Here is a 25,596-nt window from a genome sequence, read left to right as displayed (position 1 = left end):
AAATTTCTGCACCATCTAAATTAATTGACCATATTCCTGTATAAATTTAGTGTTATTGTTTATATTAATGCATTAAGATAGTGTTTAAATGTTTTCATTTTGAACTTTCCAAAATATACATAATCAGGTAATCATTGGCTACATAATTTGAATTTGTTCAGAAATTTTGTTATAAACATGATTCTCATAGTACTTACATTCAAGCTAGCTAAAGCCATTTTAGAAGGATTACTCTGAGCAATTTTGCTAGCCTGTGAGACAAAGGAACGTGTATCTTTTAAAATTATTGTTAGTTTTATAAGTGTCAGGGTGCATAAAAAACTTCATTAGTTCAGACCCTGTATTACAGACAGTAGTGGACAGGAGAAGACAGTTATTAGTTTTGATGCAACTAACACTTTTTTTGTTCTGGTTGGTGTGGCAGGTTTAGAATGTATAACCAGGGCAGAAGCAGATATTGTGTTGCTGGTGGATGGTTCATGGAGTATTGGTCGACCAAATTTTAGAACAGTCCGCAGCTTCATTCGGCGTATTGTTGAAGTATTTGATATTGGTCCTGACAAAGTGCAGATTGGTAAGTTTGAAAGTACTTGAATATATGGAATGTTTAAAATATTGTTGAAGGCTTTCACGGTCAGAGTTCATTGGTTCTTGTAGGTTATCCGGGCTGTGTAACCGTGGTCTTGGAATTTTCTTTCCTGACGTTTCGCCAGCAACTGTGGCAGGCATCTTCAGAGTAGTAACACTGAAGGACAGTGTCTCTCAGTGTCAAGTGTGTAGGAAGAGTAACATATAATCAGAAAGAGGTTGGGTTTGAGCTGAGTACTGTCCTGAAAAAATAATGTGCTAATCATTGTCCTGTAAGTATCAAGATAATGTGCTAATGAGGGTGTGGTATGTTAATATGGAACCAATGTATCCTGAAGTGATCTGTTAATGTGTAAAATCCAAAGCTAATCTGCATGGCTATTGTGGACTTTGTTAGTCTGGAGGTTTTCAGGACAGGAAGCCAAGCCTTATTCATTCTTAAACTCTCTTCTTTTCTGTTAAAGTTGTGCTGATGTTTATGAATTTCAATGGCTTCTCTGTGCAATCTGACAAAATAGTTGGTAGAATTGTCCAGTCTTTCAGTTTCTTGGAATAAGACCCTGTGTCCTGTTTGTGTCAGTCCATGTTCAGCCACTGCTGATTTCTCAGGTTGGCCAAGTCTGCAGTATCTTTCATGTTATTTTGTCCTTGTTTGTATGCTGAGTTTTGTGGTCCCGATGTAAACTTCTCCACAGCTGCAAGGTATACGATATACTCCTGCAGAGGTGAGGGGATCTCTTTTGTCTTTTGCTGATCGTAGCATTTGTTGTATTTTCTTGGTGGATTTAAACACTGTTTGTAGGTTATGTTTTTTCAAAAGTTTCTCCATCCTATCAGTGATTCCTTTAATAAATGGCAAGAATACCTTTCTTATGGGAGACTGTTTTTTGGGGGTTTTTTTTTTGTTTGTTTCAGGACTTTTTGTAATTAAGTAATATTTTACTCCTAGCTCTTGCACAATATAGTGGCGATCCTAGAACGGAATGGCACCTCAATACACACAGAACCAAACAGAGTTTATTGGATGCGGTGGCCAACTTGCCATATAAAGGAGGCAACACTCTAACAGGTAGGCAGCCTTATACTGATTTCTCTGCCGCTCTGAGCCTGACCCTGGCTGGGGTACAGCTGGGTATAAATCCCTAAATAAATAAATGAAGCTACACAGGGAAAAATGACTCACAATATTATATATAAAGATATTTGCCTCAAAGCTATTAAACTGTCCTTCTTATGGTGAACAAAGCAATTTACATGTGTTCTAGATCAAGTCAGCAGCCAATAGGTAGAGGACAGGTGAAAAAAAATGTTGTAGACCTTATTGTTAAAATGATTTTCTGTGGAAATGTGTTACTAGTGAAAGTGAAATGTGTTATTGCAAGTGACCCTGCAGATGTCAATTATAAGTAACAGTAGAGAACTAGGAATTAAGTCAGTATCAGTGAAATAGTGAGGGAGGTAGAAGAGAGTCCCAGCTATAGGCCTGGATACAAAAGGCTTGGGATTAATCAGTATCTCCTAGTGAAATTAATCTGAAAGGTACAATATTGTCTTTCCAGTTCATTCCATAGCAGAAGTTTTCTGTGAGAACCTGAAGGCACAGGTGGCAGAAGCCTGAGCTGGGCCCCAATTTTCTCTTTTATTTCATTCTGTTTACCCAAGGACAGTTGTTCTCCCTGTGACAACTGGAAAAAATACAGGCACCTGTATTTTTTGCTACCATAGGGCAAACAGCAGTTTAGGTCCAGAGGTTGATTTTGATTGGGAAAACAGCACAAGGAAAAGGGGTTCAATGTTCCATTTTTATTTACCACTGATCCAAACAAATTGGTTTTTCAGTTTTTTTAAAGAGTAATGAGATCAATCCTGGATCTTTATATAACATGAAGTTTGACTCTTAGTCTGAGGAGAATGGAAATTCTTTTCTATTTCTTGGAAAGGCAAGTGGGCAGAGGCTTTCTTCATGATGGGTAGCCATGTTAGCAGGTCATGAAGTTCGTGGTAGGGCAGCTACTATGTATCCTTTAATAAATGCCTACACCACTTTTGGGGGGCCAGCTTTCTAGGTCAGAAACCAAGGCTAGTGAATAATGAGTCTCTTTCTCTCCCCCCCCCCCACTTGGGTGCTGTGATGTTAGGAATGGCCTTGAGGTTCATCTTATCAAACAACTTCAAAGAAGAAGTTGGCATGAGACCTGGAGCTCGCAAAATAGGTGTCCTCATCACTGATGGCAAATCACAGGATGATATAGTTGGTCCATCACAGAGTCTGAGAGATCAGAGAGTGGAGCTTTATGCTGTTGGTGAGTATCAAGTGAAGAAACATTTATAATGAAATGAGAAGAGAGTAACATACTCATTCTGTTGCGTGAGATTAAATTACGCCAGAAGATATTTCTAGGTTATTTCAACATGGTTTTATTTCATAATATTTTAAAGGTATTAAAAATGCTGATGAAAGTGAATTGAAACAGATTGCTTCAGACCCAGATGAGACTCATGCTTACAACGTTGCAGATTTCTCCTTGCTTAATACTATTGTTGATGACCTCACTATTAATTTGTGCAATAGTGTGAAAGGCCCAGGTATGTTTCCCTTTTCAGTTTTAGTACTGTCTTAAAATAAAACTTTTATTTGTGAACTGCTTAAATTGTTTTTAAATTTATCAAGCTCAGCTAGAGTTTGGTAGGGATCTGCTTGCAAAGTAACATACTACTTTCACTGGCTGCAACATGAAACACAGGAATGTAACATCACTTAATACTGAGCAAGTTTATATTTTATTTTTCATGCTTTGTATTTAAAATATATAGTATTATTGAGCAACAGGCTGTGTTTTGTGGCCATTTCACACATTATGCAGAGACAAATCCAAAGCTGCCATTGAGCCTCCCAAACTTTCCTGCCCCACATTCCTCTGCTCCTCGTCCTCCCTCCGGCCTCATGATCTATTTGAAAGAGTCATAGCTGCCTTTTCAGTCCTAACATACATTTTGAGAACTACTAAGCTAGTGCAATTAGGTTGTTCCCTTTCTCTGTAGTATACAAATTAGCAAAGCTATCTTTTCACAGATTATGTCTGTAGGCATATATGGTTATGCATATATATGCATATAACATATCAGAACATATCAGGGTCCCTTTTCACATTATCATCACTGCTGTAGCCACTGCAGCACAACTCATGGCTACACCTCTCAGGCAATGTGAGAAGTGTTATGATCAAGGGTTCCTGAGCCCATGACAAACTGTTTATATTCCCAAGTGGGGGAAGTTATGGGAAACAGGAACTGGGTTCAGCCTGAGACCCACCATTTGACATAGCTGCCAAATGGATGAGCATCATGTAACTCAGAGCTATGTGCTGAAGGGGCCCATTGGCATGGTGCAGGGGATCCCCACGTGAGCAAGTTATCTGACTCAGGATTGGGAAAGGGAAGTGTTTACCTCAGCAGGCAGAAGGTTAAAAGATTAACCCTTCCTTTGTTCGAGGGCAAAATGAAGTGGAGTGGGGTGAGAAGTAAGATGAGGAGAAGGGGAGCTCTGTTTAGACACGTGGAAACCCATCCCTGAGATGTGGGGATGGGGGGAATACATTTGTTCCATCGGAAGGTAACTAGCATGATGCAGCTAAGTTAGATATATGGTTTTCCTTTTTATTCCCTTAGATCTGTGTCTCTTACTATGATTACTTTTCTATATATGTGCTCTAGTTTAATCTTTTGAAATAAAGCTCTTTTATAATCATAAAAGATTATAAAAAGAAAAGCAAACTGTGTCAGAAATCTCACCCACATGCTAAGACCGCTCTTACATGCTAAAGGACACACTCACAGGGGGCTAAGGTAATTGGAAGTTCTGCCCTTTGTATTTGCTCAGAGGCAGCCTTACCAGGGTTATCTAAGATACTGGTTACTGAGAGGCTGGGGTTTATATCTTGGGATGATGGCAGGAAGAGGAAACATGCTTTTACATGCAGGCAAACACACAACACACATGTGAGGATACACAGACCCAGGATGGGAATGTGACAAGAAGTACCTATGTCCTCTGTGTGTATGTGTGTAAAGTGCTGTCAAGTCGCAGCCGACTTATGGCGACCCCTTTTTTGGGGTTTTCATGGCAAGAGACTAACAGAGGTGGTTTGCCAGTGCCTTCCTCTGCACAGCAACCCTGGTATTCCTTGGTGGTCTCCCATCCAAATACTAACTAGGGCTGACCCTGCTTAGCTTCTGAGATCTGACGAGATCAGGCTAGCCTGGGCCATCCAGGTCAGGGCACCTATGTCCTGTATTACTCCACACCAGTATTACTCCTGTTTCTGAGAGGGAAAAGATGCTGGTGTGAGAAAAAGATGTTTTGAACTTCTCCTGTTTGATGTTATGCTGACAGTTCAGGAAGGAGCTATGCTACAGGGGAAAAATGAGAAGGGGGATTCTCAGGTGGAAATAGTCTTCCCTGCAGGGGTCAGACATCCATGAGAATATCTAGACATACTATTCAACAAGGTGACAGCCAATTCACATGTTAAAACAATTTCTGCACAGAAGATCACTTATGACATAGAATGCACCCAGAGCATAGAATGATCATTCTACTTGTGATGATAATGTACATGTGTGCTGGGAAACTGTGACTGGCTACAGATTCCTAGCATATATGCTTTAGTGCATTCAGTGACAAACTTAAGTATGATCAACACAGGTAACAATATACATGCAGGTTGAATTTTATTCTTTACTCAGCAGTACCTTCTTTGTAATCCACCTTGATTCTCAGCAAGAAAGGAAGACTATAAAATGTAAATAAATAAAATAATTTTTTAGAAATGGTGACAGATATAAAGTAGAAGGAAGGACCTGATCAAACACTTCCTTCTACTATAAAATCAGTTCATTTGGCTTGTTTGTTCCTTACATGAAGGAACTATACTGTATTTATATTTTATGTTATTTCTTACATTACAAATTTTTATATGTATGTTGGTCACATATATTCCAGGTCAGTGAATAAAATATCTGCTATTGAAGCTAAGCACTGTTGACCATGGTCAATACTTGGATGGGAGACCACCAAGGAAGACAACAGTTGCTATGCAGAGGAAGGCAATGGCAAACCACCTCTTCTATCTCTTGCCTTGAAAACCTCATGAGGGGTCACCATAAGTTGGTTGTGACCTGGTGCTCAATTATTTGTTATTGATAAATTTTAGGAAAATCAAAAAAGAAATCTAGTTGATCGAGGTGATTTATTTGCCTTTCTAACTTAGGCAAGTCTCACAATTAAGACTTTCTAACAGTGTTCTTTTTGCATGTTCTGACACTACAGGGGATTTGTCACCACCACCCACCAATCTAGTTACTTCTGAGGTAACTGCTCGTTCCTTCAGAGTGTCTTGGACTGCTCCTGCTGAGAGTGTTGACAGATACAGAGTTGAATATTATAGTGTTGCTGGGGGCCCTACAAAGCAGGTGAGTGTTGGAAGACATATCCTGTTTTGGTTTTATTTTGTATTGGGCGTCTATTTTAGCTTCATAAACCTTGGGACCAGATCAGAGAAACATATTTCTCACTCATTCTATAGAATGAAATTATGATTTACATGTGCAGATCAGCCCTCACAGACTAGTCAACATAGACAGATTACAGTTGGACCCAGCACACCTGGGTCTTGAGATCCCAGAATGGCATTCCATGTGCATGTCTAGTCAAATGTCCTTGTATAATGTATGAATTGGCTCTGAGAGAGGGCTGCATTTTCAAGAATCAAAACATAGACTCATAGAGTTGGAATGTGCCTTATAGGCCATTTAAGAAAATCCAAAGGTAAAGTATTACTATTTTTTCTCTGATCCCTTGCAATCAGCTTATTGCAACAAATAATCTTATAAGAGATACTTGATCATCCCTGATTTGGGTCACAGTTAGCTTGACAATTGCAATGACTGCTCACTTAACCTGACCAAAACACCAAATTTGCTGAAGAAAAAGTGTCTTCTGCCAACAGAAAAACAGTATACATTTACAAAACAGACCAAGGGACATCAGCAGAGCAGGGGTTTCTTGCATCCCTTTCCCACCGCAACCTAAAATGCTTCCAGAAATGCTGATCCGGAGGGACGGGGTTCTCAGGAGTCACAGGAGGGCTGCATTAGGGTCTGCAGTAGGAGAGAAATCTGTGAAAATTGCTTTCCTGCCCTGCTTGAGGCTGAAGTTCAGGAGTGAAGGTGAGAGCTGGAGTTAGCTGTGTAGTATATATGTTATTCTAGCAAAGGCTGCTGGTGAACTGAGGCCTTAAATACCACTACAAGGAGGTGGAGTTTCAGAGCCCTCCCCTCCAGTATTTAAACGTCTCATCCCTGGTTACGATGGTGAGTACTGAGTTGGTGCTCAGGGCTTATAGAGGCTTGAGCGGTCACTTGTTGAAAGACCTCTTGTGCAGCAGCAGGCTCTGAGGTGGAGGGTTTGAAGGCAAGGCTGTTTTCCCCTGGGGAGGTGAAAAAGTAGATTCAGATTCTTGGGGGCTCTTCCTGTACATCAAAGGGAGCTCCTGGAGGAGTCGCAATTGTCTCTTTCTGTAGTAGTGTTAGGTGCTTCTCTGCCTCAAAATCTGATGAGGAGTCTGTAATATGGGTCCATGACATCCTCCTTATGTATGTGAAAATTTACTACTGGATCCAATTGAAGATATCTTAATTACAGATTAGTTTTCCACAGCCAGGTTGTTACTATATATATAGTATGCGTGTGTGTGATATATATATATATATAGAGAGGGAGAGAATATTTGGCACTTTTTGAAATACTATTTAGGAATAAATTTGTCTCTTTGTGAGATTTAAAAGTCAGGTTAGCAAATCTTCCTAACAGGAATGTAGATTGTAACAGAATGACAGAATTCAAAAGTTTGAGATTGTTAAGGTGAAGTGATGTATTGTACTTCCAAATGTATCAAGGTGGTTCACATACAAGTATTTAAACCTTTATTTTCTACTGAGAGTGAGTTCTCTTGGCAGTCACTGGTTTGTTTCTTAAACCTAAGCTTCTTTTACACTTTCTTAAATTTAAGCTTCTTTCTGTTACACAGTGGTTCTTCAGTTGTACTATCATAGAATCATAGCATTGTAAGGGACCACCAGGTCATCTAGTCCAACCCTCTGCACAATGCAGGAAATTCACAAGTACCTCCCCTCACACCCCCAGTGACCCCCACTCCATGCCCAGAAGATGGCCCCCCAAAATCCTCTAAGATCCCTGGCCAGTCTGGCTTAGAGGAAAATCAAAGTAGTGATCGGCATTTCCCTGGGCATGTAAGAGAGGGTCACGAGAGTCCAACATTGATGAAACCCTTCCTGCCCTCCCTCTCATGATCTGCCTAAGTTCACAGAATCAGCACTGCTGACAGATGGTCATCTAGACGCTGCTTAAAATCCCCCAAAGAAGGAGAGCCCACCACTTCTCGAGAAAGCCTGTTCCACTGATGAACCACTCTGACTGTCAGAAAGTTCTTCCTCATGTTTAGCCGGAAACACTTTTAATTTAATTTCAACCCATTGGTTCTGGTCTGACCTTCTGGGGCAACAGAAAACAACTCCACACCATCCTGTGACAGCCCTTCAAGTACTTGAAGTTGGTTATCATATCACCTCCTAGTCATCTCTCCAGGCTAAATATATCAAGCTCCTTCAACATTTCCTCATAGGACTTGGTCTTCAGACCCCTCACCAACTTCATTGCACTCCTCTGGACACATTCCAGCTTGTCTATATCTTTCTTAAATTGTGCCCAAAACTGAACACAATACTCTAGGTGAGGTCTAACTAGAGCAGATTAAAGCAATACCATCACTTTGCATGTCTGGACACTATACTTCTGTTGATACAGCCCAAAATTGCATTTGCCTTTTTAGCTACTGCATCACACTGCTGACTCATGTTCAATGTATTCTACTAAGACCCCTAGATCCTTTTCGTACATACTACTAACTACTAGGAGTTAGGAACATTAACACACTTCCCCAGTGTGTTTCTCTCTCAAACTGGCCTGGGATAACTTGATTTACAAGAGATATTTCCCATTAAACCCCTAGGAATCACTCTATAGACCTTAGAGCTATTTTCCCTATATAACTGGTTATGGATCCTATCCTGATCCAAAAGCTCAAAATGTGTTCCTTTTCACTCCTAAGGAGAATCCTCCATCTTTCAGCTGTTTCCAACCTCTGTCTGTTAACTTCTCTCTCAGTCAACTGTCACTTCTCAACTGTCAGAGTTCTAACTGCCACCCTGAGAATTCTATTTGAACTCCCTGTCAATCACGGGGGTTCTATGACTGGAATACTCTTTAGAATGCAGCTGTCTGTCACAGTCCTCAATTAATTTCATTTTGATTCTTGTCTCCCACCTGGTGCCTCCTTCAAATTAATACGCTAAAAGCACTCTCCAAGTGTATTGAAGATGCAATTGACCAAGGCTTTTTTTTTGGCTATATTACCCTGAACACGCCTCATCACATTACATTAGGATAAAGCCACTGTATCATCCAATTTATATGCAGATTATAACAAGTGATCCATACAAGTTATAATACTTTCCCAAGTTTATCCAACCAAGACAAATCTTTGTTTTTCCCCTTTTACATGTAAATAAAAGCATTTAATTATATCTACAAATGTTCTGTGTTGGTGTCACTTTTCCCTTCCAAACCTTAGCCAGTTCTGTTCTAGCGGCCAAAATAGTGTATAATGTAGGCATCCAAAATTTCTTGGGAAGAGGTTCAACATGATTTAGCAAAAATAATTTTGGAGAAGGCATGACTGCGTGTTCAAAATAATTTGTTAACTTGATTGTCACCCTATGCCAATAGCTGTTTGTACATGTACAAGTCTACCACATATAGATGCAATCAGCATTTAATTCACTGCAAAACCAACAATTGCTAGGAACAGACTTATATAGGAACAGACTTGTTCCTAACAATTGCAAGGAACAGACTTCTTGCAAGTCTGGCAGGAGAGAGATGCTATTGATGCAGCAACATAACTGTGTTTTCACACAAACTGAAACCAACTGAAAAGATAAGCCAACTGAAAAAAGAAACCCAGCACTGGAGCTAGGGGGAAAGAATGAAGACTCCTCCTGCTCCCCCCCCCCCAGCATTGCTTCTCCTCACAGTCTGACTGATTAGAAGTTGGTGGAAGTTTTTAAAGGACAGCTGAGTGAGCCTAGTCTCTGTACATGCCAGCTCAGCTGTTATTTTAAACCTTTTCTCCGGCTTCTAATCAGTCAGACTGCAAGACTTCCCTTCCACAGTCCCGCTCTCGGCGGCTCACCTGGAGCTGCTCCAAGTGGGTGTGCCAAGGCTTTCCTCCTGCCAGGACCATCAAAGGTAAGTGCATTGTCTGCAAATGTGCTGACAATGCTATTTTAATTTGGGGGAATACACAATCCCTTGTGTATTTTTTTTAGATTTAAGATTTTTCTGCAAGCTGAGGGGGTCCTCCAAGTTTGTAGAACTTTTTTGGGTAAGTGTGGCCCCGATGTGTGGATTTAGATATCTGCAGATAGGGGGCATACTTGTAAAATAGATATATAGATATATCAGTGCCATAGAGTTTCAACCAACCAAAACATACAGCACAATAAAACCATATACAATAATTCCTAAAAAACCACTTCTGATTCTAATTGGTTAGGCTAATTAAAACTATGGCGCAGAAGCTTTTGTTTTGTAACAAATTATTGATAGTCAATTTCATTTTCAGGGCATTGGAGAGTAGTCAGTGTGTGTGTTTAGATGGGATCTCAACTACCAAACTAGCAGTACAGCCCTAAACTGACTCCCCATCCAGCATTGTTCATCATCTTTCAAAAAACCTTATAACCAATAGTTCTGGAGAAAATTATATCTGTAGTATAACCAAATATCTTCTGATAGTAGTATGAGGTAGAGTTGTATGAAATAATTTCTATTGTTCTTTTGTTTTTATGCAGTTCTATGTAAATCGTATGGAAACTACTACAGTTCTTACTGACCTTACACCTGAAACAGAATATGTTGTGAATGTATTTTCTGTGGTAGAAGATCAAAGCAGTGAACCTCTAAAAGGCACCGAAACAACCTGTAAGTGACGGTTGTAGTATTCTTAAGTCTTTAACAATTCATGAGACTTACAGATAAACTTCTGTTTTAACTGGCATACAGGAAGAGAAAGGAAAGTTCCAAACATAAAACATTCTATAGATAAGGGTTCCTCCCCGCCCTTGACATGGCAAACCAAATGCTAGAAGCTTTACTTGGTCATACATGAGAGCAACCCAAGGAGCTGTTCAAAGGGTGACAGCAAGTCACATTGGGGGTATTGTCAGTTAATCTGTGTATAGAGAAGCTCAAAAACCTGCCAATCCCATTCTCCAGTGGTGACCAGACAACCAGTTAATCAACAAGCTGTTCAAGAGCTGTTTGCAACCTCTGTGTCAGTTCTCACAAACAGACTACTTGTAGCCATCAGAAGCCAACTGACAGCTGATGAAGGTTCAGCTGAGAGTCAGCTTCTGATTTCCTGCTATGGAAATTTTGTTCTGCACTCAAAAGCATTTTTTTGGATCCTAACTGATCAGCCGTCTTCTGATCTTTCAGCCAGGACACTTTGCTGCTTCCCAGGCTTGCTGAGATGAAATCCCAATCAGCTGCATGTCTGTTTCTGACCAACAGGCAGCTGCAAACTTGTTCAGCAGCTGTTCCAGTTGCTTGATGCAATCCAAACATATCCCTGATCTCCTCACAGTCTGATTGTGAGTGTTGAACAGGCTAAGTTCAACTGCCGAACAAGTTCACTGAGAAATTCACAGCATCCCTACTTGGGGTACTGAAATGTTGGTGATTCTTTGTCAATCTAACATACAGGTTTACCATTTGGGGACAGTGGTAGCATAAATAATGCCAGAATAGCTGAAAGTGATCACTACAGTACTTTTTTACTGCAGTCTTGTGCACATTATGACCCAGCAATGTACTGTAGCCTGCAAGCCGCTTAACATTCTTTCTGGTTTTGCTGATTCTGGCGGAAAGCCAAAACAGGAAGTTTAAAATGACCAGGAAGGCTAACATATATGGCTAGTGTTTGACTTCATACGTCACAAGTTGGGCAGATTTGCTATAACAAAGAATACAATAATGAAAAGCTTTCCCCTAAAACATTCTTTTCATCTCCCACCTAAAAAGGGCTGAGAATGAACTCAGGGATTGGGGGGAGTGAAGCAGAAAGGAAAAAAAATAACTGAAGTGAATAATATTTATGGTTTTATAGTGGCAGTTCCTTCAGTTAGAAACCTGAATGCTTATGACATCACTTCAACCAATATGCGAGTGCGATGGGAACCTCTTGGTGGAGCTACTGGCTACTTGTTGTTATATGACGCCGTCAATGCTACAGTACCAACAACAGAAAAAGAGGTATGGAAAGTTGCCTTTAATACAAATAATTTAGAAGAGATAAAGAACACTTAGGTCCTTCATATGCCTAAGTAGTGAGGCAACTTTTGACACACAGTATGGAATGAAGCACGTTAACTGGAGAGTTATATACACAATGGCATCTGTCAGGAAGTTGTAAATACATTCTGAAATATGGAGACTAACTTTTTATGTAACTACACAGGCATTTTGTTTTCCTTTCTGCTTGTTTTCTCTAAAGTGCCTTGTTTATCTTTTTTACAGATGCGGGTTGGAGCATCAGTGAATGATGTACAGCTGGTTGACTTGATTCCCAACACTGAGTATACTTTAACAATTCATGGGACATTTGGTGATCTCACCAGTGACCCACTCACCACTCAAGAAGTAACGTGTAAGAATAATTCCATTTTTGTTATGTCACCCGTTTGATGCTATATGGGTGTGGCTTGCTTGTTTACATAATGATACCCTTACTCGGTTATTTAGATCTGTACTCCAAGGATCTGGATTACTTGTCATTAAATCTTCTGAATATACAACACTGTGACAGCATTTCCATGCTCATGGGTTGCTTGACTCTCAGCCACCAAACGTCGGTCCCACCCAAAGGGAATAGGATTGCTACTGTAAATAAAGAAAGGTTTCACCTTGCAATTCTCCAAAGGCAATAACTTCTTTTACAGGCATGGCCTAGTTGCACTCTGAAAAACAATTGCAGGGAGTTTGAAAGAAGGATCACACTTTGGTCTTAGTGTGTAGAGTTCAACATTGCTGTCCTTATACAGGTTATGCACAGGTTTTGCAGAAGCTTGCAAAATCTATTCAGCAACTGTCTGGGACAAAATGGAGGCATGTGTCCACCATGGGGAGTGATGTTTCAAGCTACCATCAACTCTCTTACAAGCTTCTAATTAATCCCAGTTGGTATTTTCACACCTGGGTTTTAAAGTGATGCTTATAATATGATTTTTTTTTTAGAAAACTACCTTCATGAGAATCCTTCTGTAGCCCATAGAAAACAATTGTCTTGACAATGATACACTGCCTTTCCAGAGAGCTGCTTGAGGTGGCTCTACTATCTTGGTACTCTTACTATTGTTGTGTTTATTTCACAGTACCACTAAGTGGAGCAAAAAACTTAAGGGCAAGAGATATTACTCACAGCAGCATGAGAGTCTACTGGGAAGCGGCTCCAGGGAAAGTTCGTAAATACATAGTGAGGTACAAAGCTGGCGAAGATGACGATGTGAAAGAGGTAAGTAAATTTTACTCAGTATGTAATAATATTACTTTAGAAAGGTTATTTGGAATATTAAAATATGATCACTTGCAGCAGACAACTGGGAGCCAGATGCTGTGATCTGTACATTTAAGTTCCTCTTTAAAAACGTTTTGATCCTTTGGCTTCAGTGATACTGACTCAGTATGTATAACTGGTTCCATAGGAGTCTGTATTTCTGAGCAACAGGCCTCTTACTTCATACTGTAAGTACAAGCAATAATAAAAGAGTATGGCAGTGTACATATCTCTGTAGCAAAATAATCCACCTTTAAAAAAATAGGGCATGTAGACAGAGGTACAAGGTGGTGCAGTATGATGCCCCAAACAGATGTAACCAAGAGCACAGATCGTCTTTAATCTGCACAAGGTAACATATGCAGCTGTGATTTAAATTGGGGGGCCACATGGAAAGAAAGAGGGGATTTAACCCCTCAAGCACTTCTCAATTTAGATAAGCAAAGCTGAGTTCCCCAGTTGTTATTAACAGTCTTAATGGAACACAGACATGTCCTTTAAAATGCTACCAACAGTGCAGGAGATTCAGTTTTGGTTGAGAACCAGCTCTTCCCACCCTGGGTCTGAGGCACGAAACTGATCATTGGACTGCAACTGAAATAAATGGAGCCTACAAAACTTCAAGCTAGTTGTTTGAAACTGTGCTGAACTTTGTAACTATAAAACTGAAAAGGATCAATAAAAATATATTCTACTTAACTGGCTATGATACAGTTCATTTGCAAACTAGCAGATGATTACAAAGACACCCTAAGTCTCCAGTGCTCTCTCTTTCAACAGAAATAGCTTTTTTAAAAATTACCCTGAACTTCCTACTGCATGGGAAAGGAAAATATGAAAAGTGGTGCAGCAAGAAAGAGGTTGTTTATAAACTGGATATCTTTGTTTATGCGTAGATTGAAGTGGATTCCTCTCAGACCAGCACAGTTCTTTCCGATCTTTTCTCACAAATACTCTATCAAGTAGAGCTTGTTGCTTCATACGATGAAGGACTATCTACTCCAATAGCTACTGAAGCCACCACTTGTAAGTCAATCGTCCAGTGGATTTCCTTAGATTTTTAAAATAAATATACGGGTTGAAATGTGTAGCTTAGTAAACAGTAGTGCCCTTGGCACCTTAGGGTGATTTAATTTGTCAGATTTGAGTAGTTGCTTTGAAGACATATTGATGGAGAGACTGGGGAATCAGGTTGGGATTTCTATCCTTTTTTTTGCCAGTTTACTATTATCAGTTGCCTGACCCTACCAACAAGAAGATGACCAACACATGAGCTGCTGGCTGCAGTGCTAGTAAAAACCCAGATAGGAGGTATTAGACCAGCACCAAAAGTTAGAAGAACTAAAAGCTGAAATAGCAACACACACGTCCACATCCCTAGTAACCACAACCAACAATCAGCCAGCACATACTAACAATGTTATTTAACTATGAGGAGCCCACCAGTGAGGTAACTGACTCTGACAGAACTGCTGGTGCACTGGTAGGAACAGCACTGTACCAGTTCTAAAATAGCATTTCTGACAGCAGTTCCTTTCAGGCACACAGTCAGATATGGTGTAATGCTTTACAATGTCCAAGCGGTATCTGTAACACAGCTTCTCTCAGTTATGCAGTTGGGTACTGGTGCCTTAGGATCTTGCCAGGGCAGGCCTGCAAGCCTAGGGAGGCTGTACATTTGCCATTTCAGACCCACACTGGGTCGGGTATGACCTTCTGCCAATATCACTTTGAGGTCACATGTAAATGAGCTATCACAGGTACAACAGCATAGATAGAGCCATCACATATATAATGCATCAAACACCCTGCTTTTCAATGGTGCCAGTTCACATATTGACAACAAAATGAAAAATGTGTATCCAAGGGCCTAACAAAACTGTTATGTACAGATAGGCACAAGACAAATGGGTATCTGATTTGTGCAAGGCCATGTTGACATGTGTCTTCCCCTATCTCATGTTCCTATTGTTAATGGAACCACACACTTGTGTGGAGCAGTTTTTTTTACCTCCAGCTTACCAAGACAGTAGTGCCATGTGAAAACCATACATTTGCACTGGTCAATGTATGTTTTTTGTGTGCCATGCTTGCAAACCACAGTGGATATCAGACATCATGTGTCACTGTTTTCATGTCTCAGATTTATGTTGGGGGTGTGTATGGGGGTATATTAAGTAAAGAATGCATGTATACAAATTAACACGTGTTTCCTATTGCCAACTATGCCACTGAGCAGTTGATGCTGTAAAAAATTTCATCCATGTTGTACTACGTGTGTTCTGCACTTTAGATTTTTCTGGCGATATGCTGAACATCTTTTCTGTCAATACTTTGCTTTCACATACACATGCCTGTTTTGGCACCTGAATGCAAGGAGGAAGAAAACAGTGCCTCACCAGATCTCAGAGAACTCTGCAAGATGGCATTCAACAGCCATTTCAGCCTAAAAAATGATGCCTAGGAACATTTTGTACTGCCAGAACAATGAGGTTGACAGACTTTTTTCTGTGCCTCCACCAAGAGGATGGTCATGTATAGTGCTTGATGTGCAGTTCTTGTCTCTGGACCTTCCGCCTCTTTAGGAGGGTGGCCTGTCCTATTCAGGGTATGCCAGGGATGTCTTGCAGACCAGAACTGAATTCAAGTACCTAAAAGTGCAGTTCTTTGAGTCACTTGAGGCCCATGATGGGGATCCCTCTCTGCAGAACCAGCTACCCGATGACACCAGCATGACAAAGCTCTGGCAGAGAGCAGGGAGAACCATCTGGAGGCAGCAGCATCCACATTGTGAGTATGGGTTGAAGCAGCACTAACTCATGTCAACAAGCAAGTTAACCTAGCCATTCAGTCACATGCACTGCCCAGCTGGCAATTCCCACCGAGTCCCTACTGCCATATGTTTTGGTTTATGTTCATAGTACAGTTTGATTATATGACCAGCACGTAGCTGGGTCCAAACATTCTAAATACAAGGTTCACGCTCATGGTAAGGCAAGGTTCCCACTGTACAATCAGCATAACAATACAAACAAAAGATTGATGATCACTGTACAGTACATTTGTTTGGTGAGCAGCGACATGTGGAGTCCAAATAATACTGCACATGATATCCTTTCTACCACATGTTTAGACTGATACCCAGTGCGGGGTTTAACAACACAATTAGTACATAGCTGGGCCCAAACATACTAAATAAAACATTCACACCTATGGGAAGGCGAGGTTCTTGCTATGCAGCAAGCACATGGCAAAGATGTTCAGAGTTGTTACTCACTTGCATTTATTGCTGTGACAAATAGAGAGGACCAACAACTTGCAGAGGCAATGGCAGAGGGCAGTGAGGTGGAGGGGAAGATGAGGCTATGCTGGCAGAGATCTTTTATGCTCAACATCAAGGAATAAAAAATATGACCCCATGTGCACTCTAGGAACATATTATACATGAAGGACTTGTGCGATGATGGAACAGTTCTTTTCTGTGACCAAGCCAAATGGAGATGGGAGGAGGCAAGGCAAAAGCATACTCATTCTTTTACCACTACTAACTTTTACTATAGTGCATCTGTAGTCCACTAATAGAAGGATTGTGCACATCATGCTCTCACAGCAAATTGTTCCATTTCCTCCCAATCCTCCCTCCTCTTTTGTTCAGTTCCACAAGCACTGTTCTTGGTATATGAAATCTACATTGCAATTATCCTACCTCCTGTATTCACATTTGTAAGGCAGGAAAAGAACAGTAATCCTACCATACCTCCACTCTTATATTTTGGTGAAAAACAGAGTAATGCGGAATTTATGCATGTTTAAGACAGAATGCACATGGTGGGGTGATGGTGAAGGATTTTAATCTTCAGAACATTCTTTGGTTCACCACCTACATTCCATCCTTCATAAATTCACTTCCCCTACTCACCAAGACCATACCAGTTTACAAAGTCTTGCCTCTCTACGGATTGGATCCAGCATAAAATTTCTGCTTTTGCAGGTGGAAACACAAGCAGTAGCCATTTAGTGCAGTAGCCGTGTGCACTAAATCAAACTTATTGTATCACCACTTGCATTTCTGCTTGTGCAAGATGTTGTGCAATCAATTTCTGGGCACTATAATATATAGGCAGGAAAGCGATAGGTGTTGTACAAGTTCGTGCACAAGCAGAAATGTGCTAAATTCATTTATGTTTCTACTTGCACATCACTGTGCAAGCTATGTGTGTTTAAGAAGCAAGCAGGCAAAACAAGGGCACTTCTATCACAACGAAACCATGCAAAGATAAATAAAAATTTACTCTGAAGTTACGGGAGACATTAATCCACCACTGGAAACATGGTTTATGGGAGTGCTTTATCTCCTGAGGTTTGAGTGCCACTATAAAAGAAACAGCAATAGGCAAGGGATAGAAGAGATTAAACAAAATGATGCTTTCATCTTTAAGGTAACCTGTAGTTTCATTTTCTTTGCTATGTGCTTAGAAGAGCCCTACCCCCACAGCCTGAAGATTAACCATCCAGATGGTGATATTTATTGAGAATATCATGGTTGCAACTGGGATGCCTGCATGTCTCTGTATTCAATAACTGTGAGTTAACAATATTTTGGTTTTTTAAAATGTCATCCAGTGTACTGTTTTTTGTGTTACCCTTTAGAAAGTATATTAGTGACACTATGTTTGTTCGTGCCTTGTCTTTTGCAGTGAAGGCACTTGAGGCAGGATTGTTCAGGTTGGAGAGAACTTGGATGAAGAAACTAAAGGAGGGGAACCAAGATGTGCTGTGAAGAAGCTGGTGAACTAAAAAGGGAAGCAGAAAATAATTGTTTCCTTTCTCCCCTCAATTTTTATTTATTTGTATTCAACAATTAGTAAAGCGAATAATTCATTATGCATTGCCTTTTCTTCCTCATAATGAAGAAAATGGTTGATTTTGCATTCTCGTCTGTTCTTTTAACCTGGGTCCGTAGCTGCATGATTTAGCTTGAATAAAAAGTAATGTTTTAAATAAAGGCTTTGTGGTTTCTGTTTTTATTAAACACAAACAGAACAACAACGTGGCCCCACCCTCTCTAAGTAGGAGGAAACAAAGAAAAAGAATTGGCTCCCACTACCATCACTTGCACCTGGCTGATTTGGAGCTTGTGATTAACAGCTACTCATACCCATTTGCCTGGGGCTTGAACACCCAACTTCTACTGATGACTCCTGCCTGCCTCACCAGGGACAATGGCTGTCCCTTGCTTGGCTCCAGCAGGGTGGGGCTAGGGGAATTCCCTGGCAGGGAGTGGCAGTGATTTTGGTGCCCCATCCTGGACTTTTGACTAGGGCCCCAGAATCACTAAGACTGTACCTGCCTATTAAATATCTGTTATACATCTGTTATATATAACGAATATATAAATACATCTGCTATAGGCAGCTGAGGCCTTGGCAGAAAGAAAGACTGCTTTGAGACTATAACCACTTGCAATTCCAAAGGGAGCCAAATGACTTCCAAGGTCAAACTTTCTCATAACCCACAACTTAGTTGTCATGGAACTGCTTTGTGTCTTGAGTCTCTACTGTTTCATCCACTTTCAGCCTTTGTGTTTCAGGAAAACTTCTGTTCTTTACTACTCTACTGTTTATTGTAGATGCCTTACCCTTTTACTCTGCTCAAACCATCTTCCATTCAAATCAAGATCACAGGATATGATTCTGTTTCATCATCCATTGGGAATTTCTTTCACAGAGAATACCCAATTGACAGCCAGTCAACAACTATACCACTGTTACAACTTGCAGCACACTGTGAGACCAAAGCCACTTTTGGTCTTACCCTGAGCAGGTTTCCCGAAATCTCAGGAAACATCTAAGGGAGCAAAATAAAGGCCTTTAGCCAATGGTCATCCTCTTTCACAGAATGGTCTAGAGAATATTAAGCATTGCAACCGTACTGTCTGACCACTGGCAACAAGAAGGGCTGGTTTGGGGTTTTGCTGGTGATCACAAGACAGTTGTTCCTCACTTCACAAGTCTGAAATGTAATTTCAAACATGGCTTTTCTTTAAAGATGGGGAAAATAATAATTATTTGGAGTTTTAACTGAAGTGAATTACAGGGTTAAAGATTAGCACAATTGTTACCTCTGTCAAGGCATTAGGAAGCAGATGTTTTTCAAAGTAAAGGTATGAAAATGTAATAGGTCCCTTTGGTCATTCTGCCATATTCAAATGACAAAGTCGCAAGTGTTCAGGATACAATCTCTTTTGGGGTAAAGTGCTGTAGAGTGACACGGGTTTATAAACAGACGTTTTCTAGCTCAGATGTTCTGGGTGCCAAATGTCCTTCTGAGTGACTGGCTGAAAGACGATCTAACTATCCCTCTTTACAAGGAGCACTCCCTATTTTCTGGCACCTATGTCCAGTAAATTGCAATTTTTGCCTTTAGGGAACACCTTGACAAAATTTTGATAGTGTGAGTTGCTTTTATTGTCATTTTTCAGAGCTTACTCCTGCCTCAAGGTTTGAGAAGCCTTTCAATATAAGTGAGAAATGGATAGGGTGGCCACATCACTCTACTGACGAGCCTTTCTGTTTTAAAACATAGTCCTAAGGAAAAACCTTTTAATGGGAGCTAAACTGACAATAAAATCCTTCCCCCTTTGAAGCATTTATTGCCCAAAGCAAAGACTGCTTTCCATTGCAAGTTAATTGCACCACAAGCAAGTGTCTTGTCTAGTGACACTAAACATGGAAGCTTCATTCCATGGGTAACAGATGTGGTTGTTCACCTTATTGCATGTATTGAGTTGTGGGTTATTCACACATTCAAATTTGCACAGGGATTGAGCAAGCCAGTTTATATCACTATTATGATATTTGAACTATTTAAAATAAATATACATGGATTGCCAAGAGAGGCAGCAAACAACACGATCACTGATATAAGGCATATATGCTGCATACACAACATCCACTAGAAACATTGAGACTGCAGTTGAGTTTGAACAAATCTGAGACACAAGCTACTCAGATCTTCCCAGCACAGCCATCCTTCAGGAGAAAGCAAGGAAGCCTATCCATCTCATAATCCTACCAATATGAAATATTGCAAGCTACCATTTTTTTCAAAACTGTAGTCTGTATAGGAATTGATCTACAATAACTGTAAATGTAGCTGAAACAGCGTGTCTCTTTTGGGCACATGAATCAAGGACATGCTAGCTTACATGCTGATAACATCAAATCTGGTTATGTCCTCAATCTAGCATTAAAGAAATATCTGAAATTAACCTTAGTGATTTTTAGACCAGAAGGCTATTGCAAAGAAAATGGATGTGTGAATTAAAGTAAATATCTTCTTGAAATAGAATATGCCATTAATTTCACAGTCCAGAAATCATGAACTGTAATCATCCATACTGACTGAAAGTAACTAAGACACAAATAAAGATTTTATTATTGGCAGATGCTGAGAAAGATTATTGAACAGCTGGTAAGTAGACAAGCAAATTATAGAAGGTGAAAAGGGGATGAAGCTGATTTCACCAGTGGCGCTGAGGTGAAATGTAAGGTTTGAACTGAATGACAATAAACATCCAGACATTTAAAATGCACCCACCTCCCATGTCACTTATGTTTTATGTGACTGTTGAATGTATTAAAAAACCTGGGATTCCCCCCCCCCCCGACTCTCCATTCCTTGTAAATGAATTGAATCTTGAGTCTAAGGAGGTAAGGAAAAATATAAATATTTTAAACTAACAAATAGCTTCATTTTGAATGAGCTAACATTTTGCTTTTAAAAAGCTCCATGCTACTGCTGCTATTAGTAGTCACAGTTGTTAGTTTTCAGTTCAACTATGTTCAACCACTGGATAGAGAAGAGGTACAAGATTGCTGGGAGGGAAGGTCACAAGGATTCTAGAAGTTGTTGATTAGCACAATACAGAAAAGTTGCTGTGGGATCAGACACATTTCAAACAAAGCAATTAGCAGCTTTGGTGCAAGGGGAAAGAGTCAATAGCAAGCTCTTTTCCTACTCAGAGCAATGGTGTGTGTATGTGTGCACATGGAGGAGGAGAGATAGATGGGAAAGAGTGCTGATATTGTCATTTTGGCAAACAGAGCAAAGGTGCAAGCAGTAGGATTACCAACTAGTGGGTGTCGTGGGGGGGCAAGGATATGGTGCCCCCAGCTATCCTCCATTCTTTCCTATGGAGGAAAAGAAAAAGAACTCCAAGCTGCTTCAAGGCAAAAGCCATGCCTCCATGCAGCAATCACTGGTCAAACCATGCCTCTCATGGAAGAAACAACACAACAAGCCCAACAGAACCATTGCAAAACCCAATAATCCCAGTAGAACAACAAGCCAATGTGCCAAGCCAAACAGAACCAAAATCAAGCCAGAGAATCTCTGCAGTGGAAATTTGAGGTGTGGGGGCACTGTTGCAAGCCCAGAAGAATGAATGGCGATGTACACAATGGCCCAGCAGAACCCCAGAGCCACTCTGGCAGTGCAAGCTCAACAGGACTAATGTCAAGCCAGAGAAGAACAAATCCAAGCACTGAGTGAGCAACACTGTAAAAACCAGGAAGGGAACACAATGCAACTCTTGCAGAGGGAAAAAAAACCCACCTGGAACTGACTAAGAAACTAAAAATTGACAGAAGCAGCCTGGCACACCTACTGAACTCCCCTGAGACACAAAAACAAAGGGAAGGGAGGGGAGGGAAAAAATGCTGGCTCCTGATGTTCCCGGTAAATCCTGAATATTTCTGGGACTTTTCAAGACCTTTTTTTTCGGTTTTCTGAAAAATCCTGGAAATATTTGGGAGAAAATACTGATAAGGGTTTTTTCCCGGGTATATTTTCAGCTCAGTTTCACCCAAATATTTTTCTTTCAAACCAAGTTGTCTGCCCTGGATTTCCCAGTGTTGTTAAAAAAATACACTGTTTAGTTTAAAAAAGGATGGGTTTTTGTTGTTGCTCCACCATACAACAAAAGGATTTGTGCTGTTTTGGGCAAATTGAGGGTCTATGACATGTAAGTTTATGTGAGTCTATGACATGTGAGTCTATGACATGTAGGTTTTTTTCAATCAGTGTCCGTGAAGTTGTGTCTCAAACCATAATGATTTATCATGACTTAACAGATCCTGTCTGAATATAATATTGTGACTCTTTGTGACATGTAGTGTACAGATGTTTTTCTCTTAAACAGTATTTTGTCTTTTCTTTTCCCCCTGGTAGTGTCCGTACCAGCTCCAGTCAACCTAAGAACTGATCAGGTAACCAAGAATAGTTTCAGAGGCACTTGGGATCATGGAGCACCTGATGTAGCTCTCTATAGAGTAACATGGGGACCATACGGTGGAACAGAAAAACTGGAGGTAAGACTGGATTCTCAAAAATCATTTCAGGTATCTGCTTGGTGTATTAGACTAGTTTATCCCCCAAAAAAGTTTGATATTTATACTTGGGCATAGTTTTTCCTTGATTAAAACTGGCATCAGTTGTACTAAAAAAGAGATAGAGAGCTTCTCAATCAACTCCCAGGTATATAGGCACCCCAGTTAATAATGCCTTCTAGTATCTACCTTCTCTTTTGCCTTGTCACTGAGAACTGTGCATTCTTGGCTACAGATATATTGCTAGAATCTTCCACACAGGTATGGACCCTGTCAATGAATTCCGGTTTCCCCACACTCCCTCCCTCAGGCTGACATCACTGGCAGAAAGAGGGATGACTCAGTGCTGCATGGGATCTCCCTGCTTTGAGGGGCATAGAAGTGGTGCAGGCATCCAATACAGAGCACCAATTTTTCAAAATAACCTTCTCACAGAGCAGAACTATTCTGTTGTACACTGGGAATCACTGCATTTAGATTTATTAGTCAGTTTGAACATGTAAAATCTTATTAGATCTGTTCTATCCCACTAAAATGACGTTAATTGCAAAGCAGATGATCTCAGAGGCTGACTTTATCCTTTTCCCCTCTTGTCTCAAAGACAATTCTAAATGGTGATGAAAATACTATGATTTTTGAAAATCTGACCCCAGACACCCTGTATGAAGTTGCAGTTACTGCTATCTATCCTGATGAATCAGAGAGTGATGACCTGATTGGCAGTGAACGCACATGTAAGTAAGAAATTCTGAACTCTGTTAAGGTATGCATTTTAACTTATGGCAATGGTATTCAGATGACAGGAGTGCTCTTAATATTATTTCTTTCTGCTTTTTTTATAGTGCCTGTTGTGCGTGTAACACCATCACCAGGTAAACCCCTGAATTCACGCTTACCATTTTATATCTCAGGCTTCGTTATAGAAAAGATAGGGAAGACCAGTCCAAGACTGGGTTCCAGAAAGCCTGCACATATGCATCAAGGGCTTTTGCATGTACATGAGACTGATTATTTCCCCTTGCAATGGTAGTCCCTCATTGTTGTGAGGAAGCTTTTCAGGGGTCTGAGGCTGCTGGCGGAAGGGAGGAGCTGAAAATACAACCTTCCTCATAGAATCATAGAGTTGGAAGGGACAACCAGGGTCATCTAGTCCAACCCCCTTTACAATGCAGGGAATTCACAACTAAACCCCCCACACACACACCCAGTGACCCCTACTCCATGCCCAGAAGATGGCCAAGATGCCCTCCTTCTCATGGTCTGCCTAAGGTCATAGAATCAGCATTGCTGACAGATGGCCATCTAGCCTCTGCTTAAAAACCTCCAGGGAAAAAGAGCCTACCGCCTCCTGAGGAAGCCTGTTCCACTGAAGAACCGCTCTAACTGTTAGAAAATTCTTCCTGATGTCTAGACGGAAACTCTTTTGATTTATTTTCAACCTGTTATTTCTGGTCTGACCTTCTGGGGCAACAGAAAACAACTCAGCACCATCTTCTGTGTGACAGCCCTCCAAGTACTTGAAGATGGTTATCATATCCCCTCTCAGTCTTCTCCTCTTCAGGCTAATATACCCAGCTGCTTCAACCTTTTTCTCATAGGACTTGGTCTCCAGACCCCTTACCATTCCTTGCACATGCAAAGTACTCTGTGTAGCATTTTTCATTCAAATCCAGAGATCTGAACTTGAGCTGCGCCATTCTGTTGCCAGAGTGCCAATGGTATGGCTGTTAAGGTGTGATGAGAGTAACAAAACAAAAGTGATACTGTGTTCCCACAGTGCAATAGCACCCATAAAGGTTGCTGTACAGTGCTAAGGAAGTGGAGTTGGATTCTTTGAAGTAGGCTTTATCATGGTACAAGATGATACAGCTAGAAGTGAAAATCACACACTCTGACATGTGCGTGGAATGCCTTCAGTTTATCTGTGCAGGGGAAAATTATATCCTGGACCCCGTCTTTAAAGAAATTGGCTAACCAGCATTTTTTGGGGGAGGTATTTAGTGTGGTTTGATTGACTTTTGCTCGTGTTCATCATTGTACAAGCATTAGATAGCCTTCTGGTTTTCATTATAAATATTGTTCTAATTCTGACCCAGTTCTTCAGTTGAGTACAGTCTCATGTTTCTGGGTGCTAGTTACTTATGTTTATAGATATTCTAAGCAGCATTTCAATTATTTTAAAAATTGTAATTACAAGATCTAATATAAATTTCACATCCTAGTGTAGAATGACTCTCAGTTATATTTTGACTGTCACAATTCTTTGCTAAACAACTGTTTAAAATAATTTCATGTCAGCACCAAGTGGCCCTCGGAACCTTCAGGTATACAATGCAACATCCAGTAGCTTGACTGTCAAATGGGATCCTGCCAGTGGACGAGTGCAGCGGTACAGGATCACTTACCGGCCTACAGCTGGGGACGGGGTTGAACAATCGGTAACTACCTCTGAAAGTTTATAACTGTTATTCAAGGAAAAATATATTCCTCCAAACAGATGCCTGCCGTCTTTAAATATGAACGTGTCAGATCAATCTGTCACAGCACTGCCAGTGTTACCATCCTACAGAGAATTGTGGCAATTACATAGTTAAAGGAAATGGATTGTCTTCCTTTATCAACAGAATCCACAAGATGACTCATAATCATCTGGCAGCATTAAATTGGTCAAAGTGTAATTCAAGGATACGTTATCTGAAGACTTTGCAAATTTTTTACGCAGGAAGTTTTCCTGTGAAGGAAAGCAAGTAAACTGTAACAATTGCATACCGTTAATTTTGTTGTATGAACAAAGGCCCTCCAAGTCATGTCTACTTAGTTAATAAGCAGGGATACTTCTGAATTTTGCAGTCCCACTCTTCTCC

The 25,596-nt window shown here is 40.5% G+C and overlaps 1 protein-coding gene across 1 annotated transcript in view; it reads left to right on the top strand.

Annotated features, from left to right (window-relative positions):
- Positions 1-25,596, top strand: part of COL12A1 (collagen type XII alpha 1 chain) — a 142,127-nt gene that overhangs the window by 56,904 nt on the left and 59,627 nt on the right. Inside the window, exons 17-30 of the mRNA XM_056856310.1 lie at positions 425-574; positions 1,538-1,657; positions 2,727-2,891; positions 3,028-3,174; positions 5,918-6,060; positions 10,582-10,711; positions 11,898-12,043; positions 12,308-12,437; positions 13,162-13,301; positions 14,240-14,369; positions 22,575-22,714; positions 23,334-23,466; positions 23,575-23,604; positions 25,031-25,170. Coding sequence (XP_056712288.1) covers positions 425-574; positions 1,538-1,657; positions 2,727-2,891; positions 3,028-3,174; positions 5,918-6,060; positions 10,582-10,711; positions 11,898-12,043; positions 12,308-12,437; positions 13,162-13,301; positions 14,240-14,369; positions 22,575-22,714; positions 23,334-23,466; positions 23,575-23,604; positions 25,031-25,170 — 1,844 coding nt within the window. The remainder of the gene's footprint in view (positions 1-424; positions 575-1,537; positions 1,658-2,726; positions 2,892-3,027; positions 3,175-5,917; positions 6,061-10,581; positions 10,712-11,897; positions 12,044-12,307; positions 12,438-13,161; positions 13,302-14,239; positions 14,370-22,574; positions 22,715-23,333; positions 23,467-23,574; positions 23,605-25,030; positions 25,171-25,596) is intronic.

The sequence above is a fragment of the Euleptes europaea genome, chromosome 10, assembly GCF_029931775.1.
Source record: "Euleptes europaea isolate rEulEur1 chromosome 10, rEulEur1.hap1, whole genome shotgun sequence".
Lineage (NCBI taxonomy): Eukaryota > Metazoa > Chordata > Lepidosauria > Squamata > Sphaerodactylidae > Euleptes > Euleptes europaea.
The sequence above is the reverse complement of the archived record's forward strand: the minus strand, read 5'-3'. Positions and strand labels throughout refer to the sequence as shown.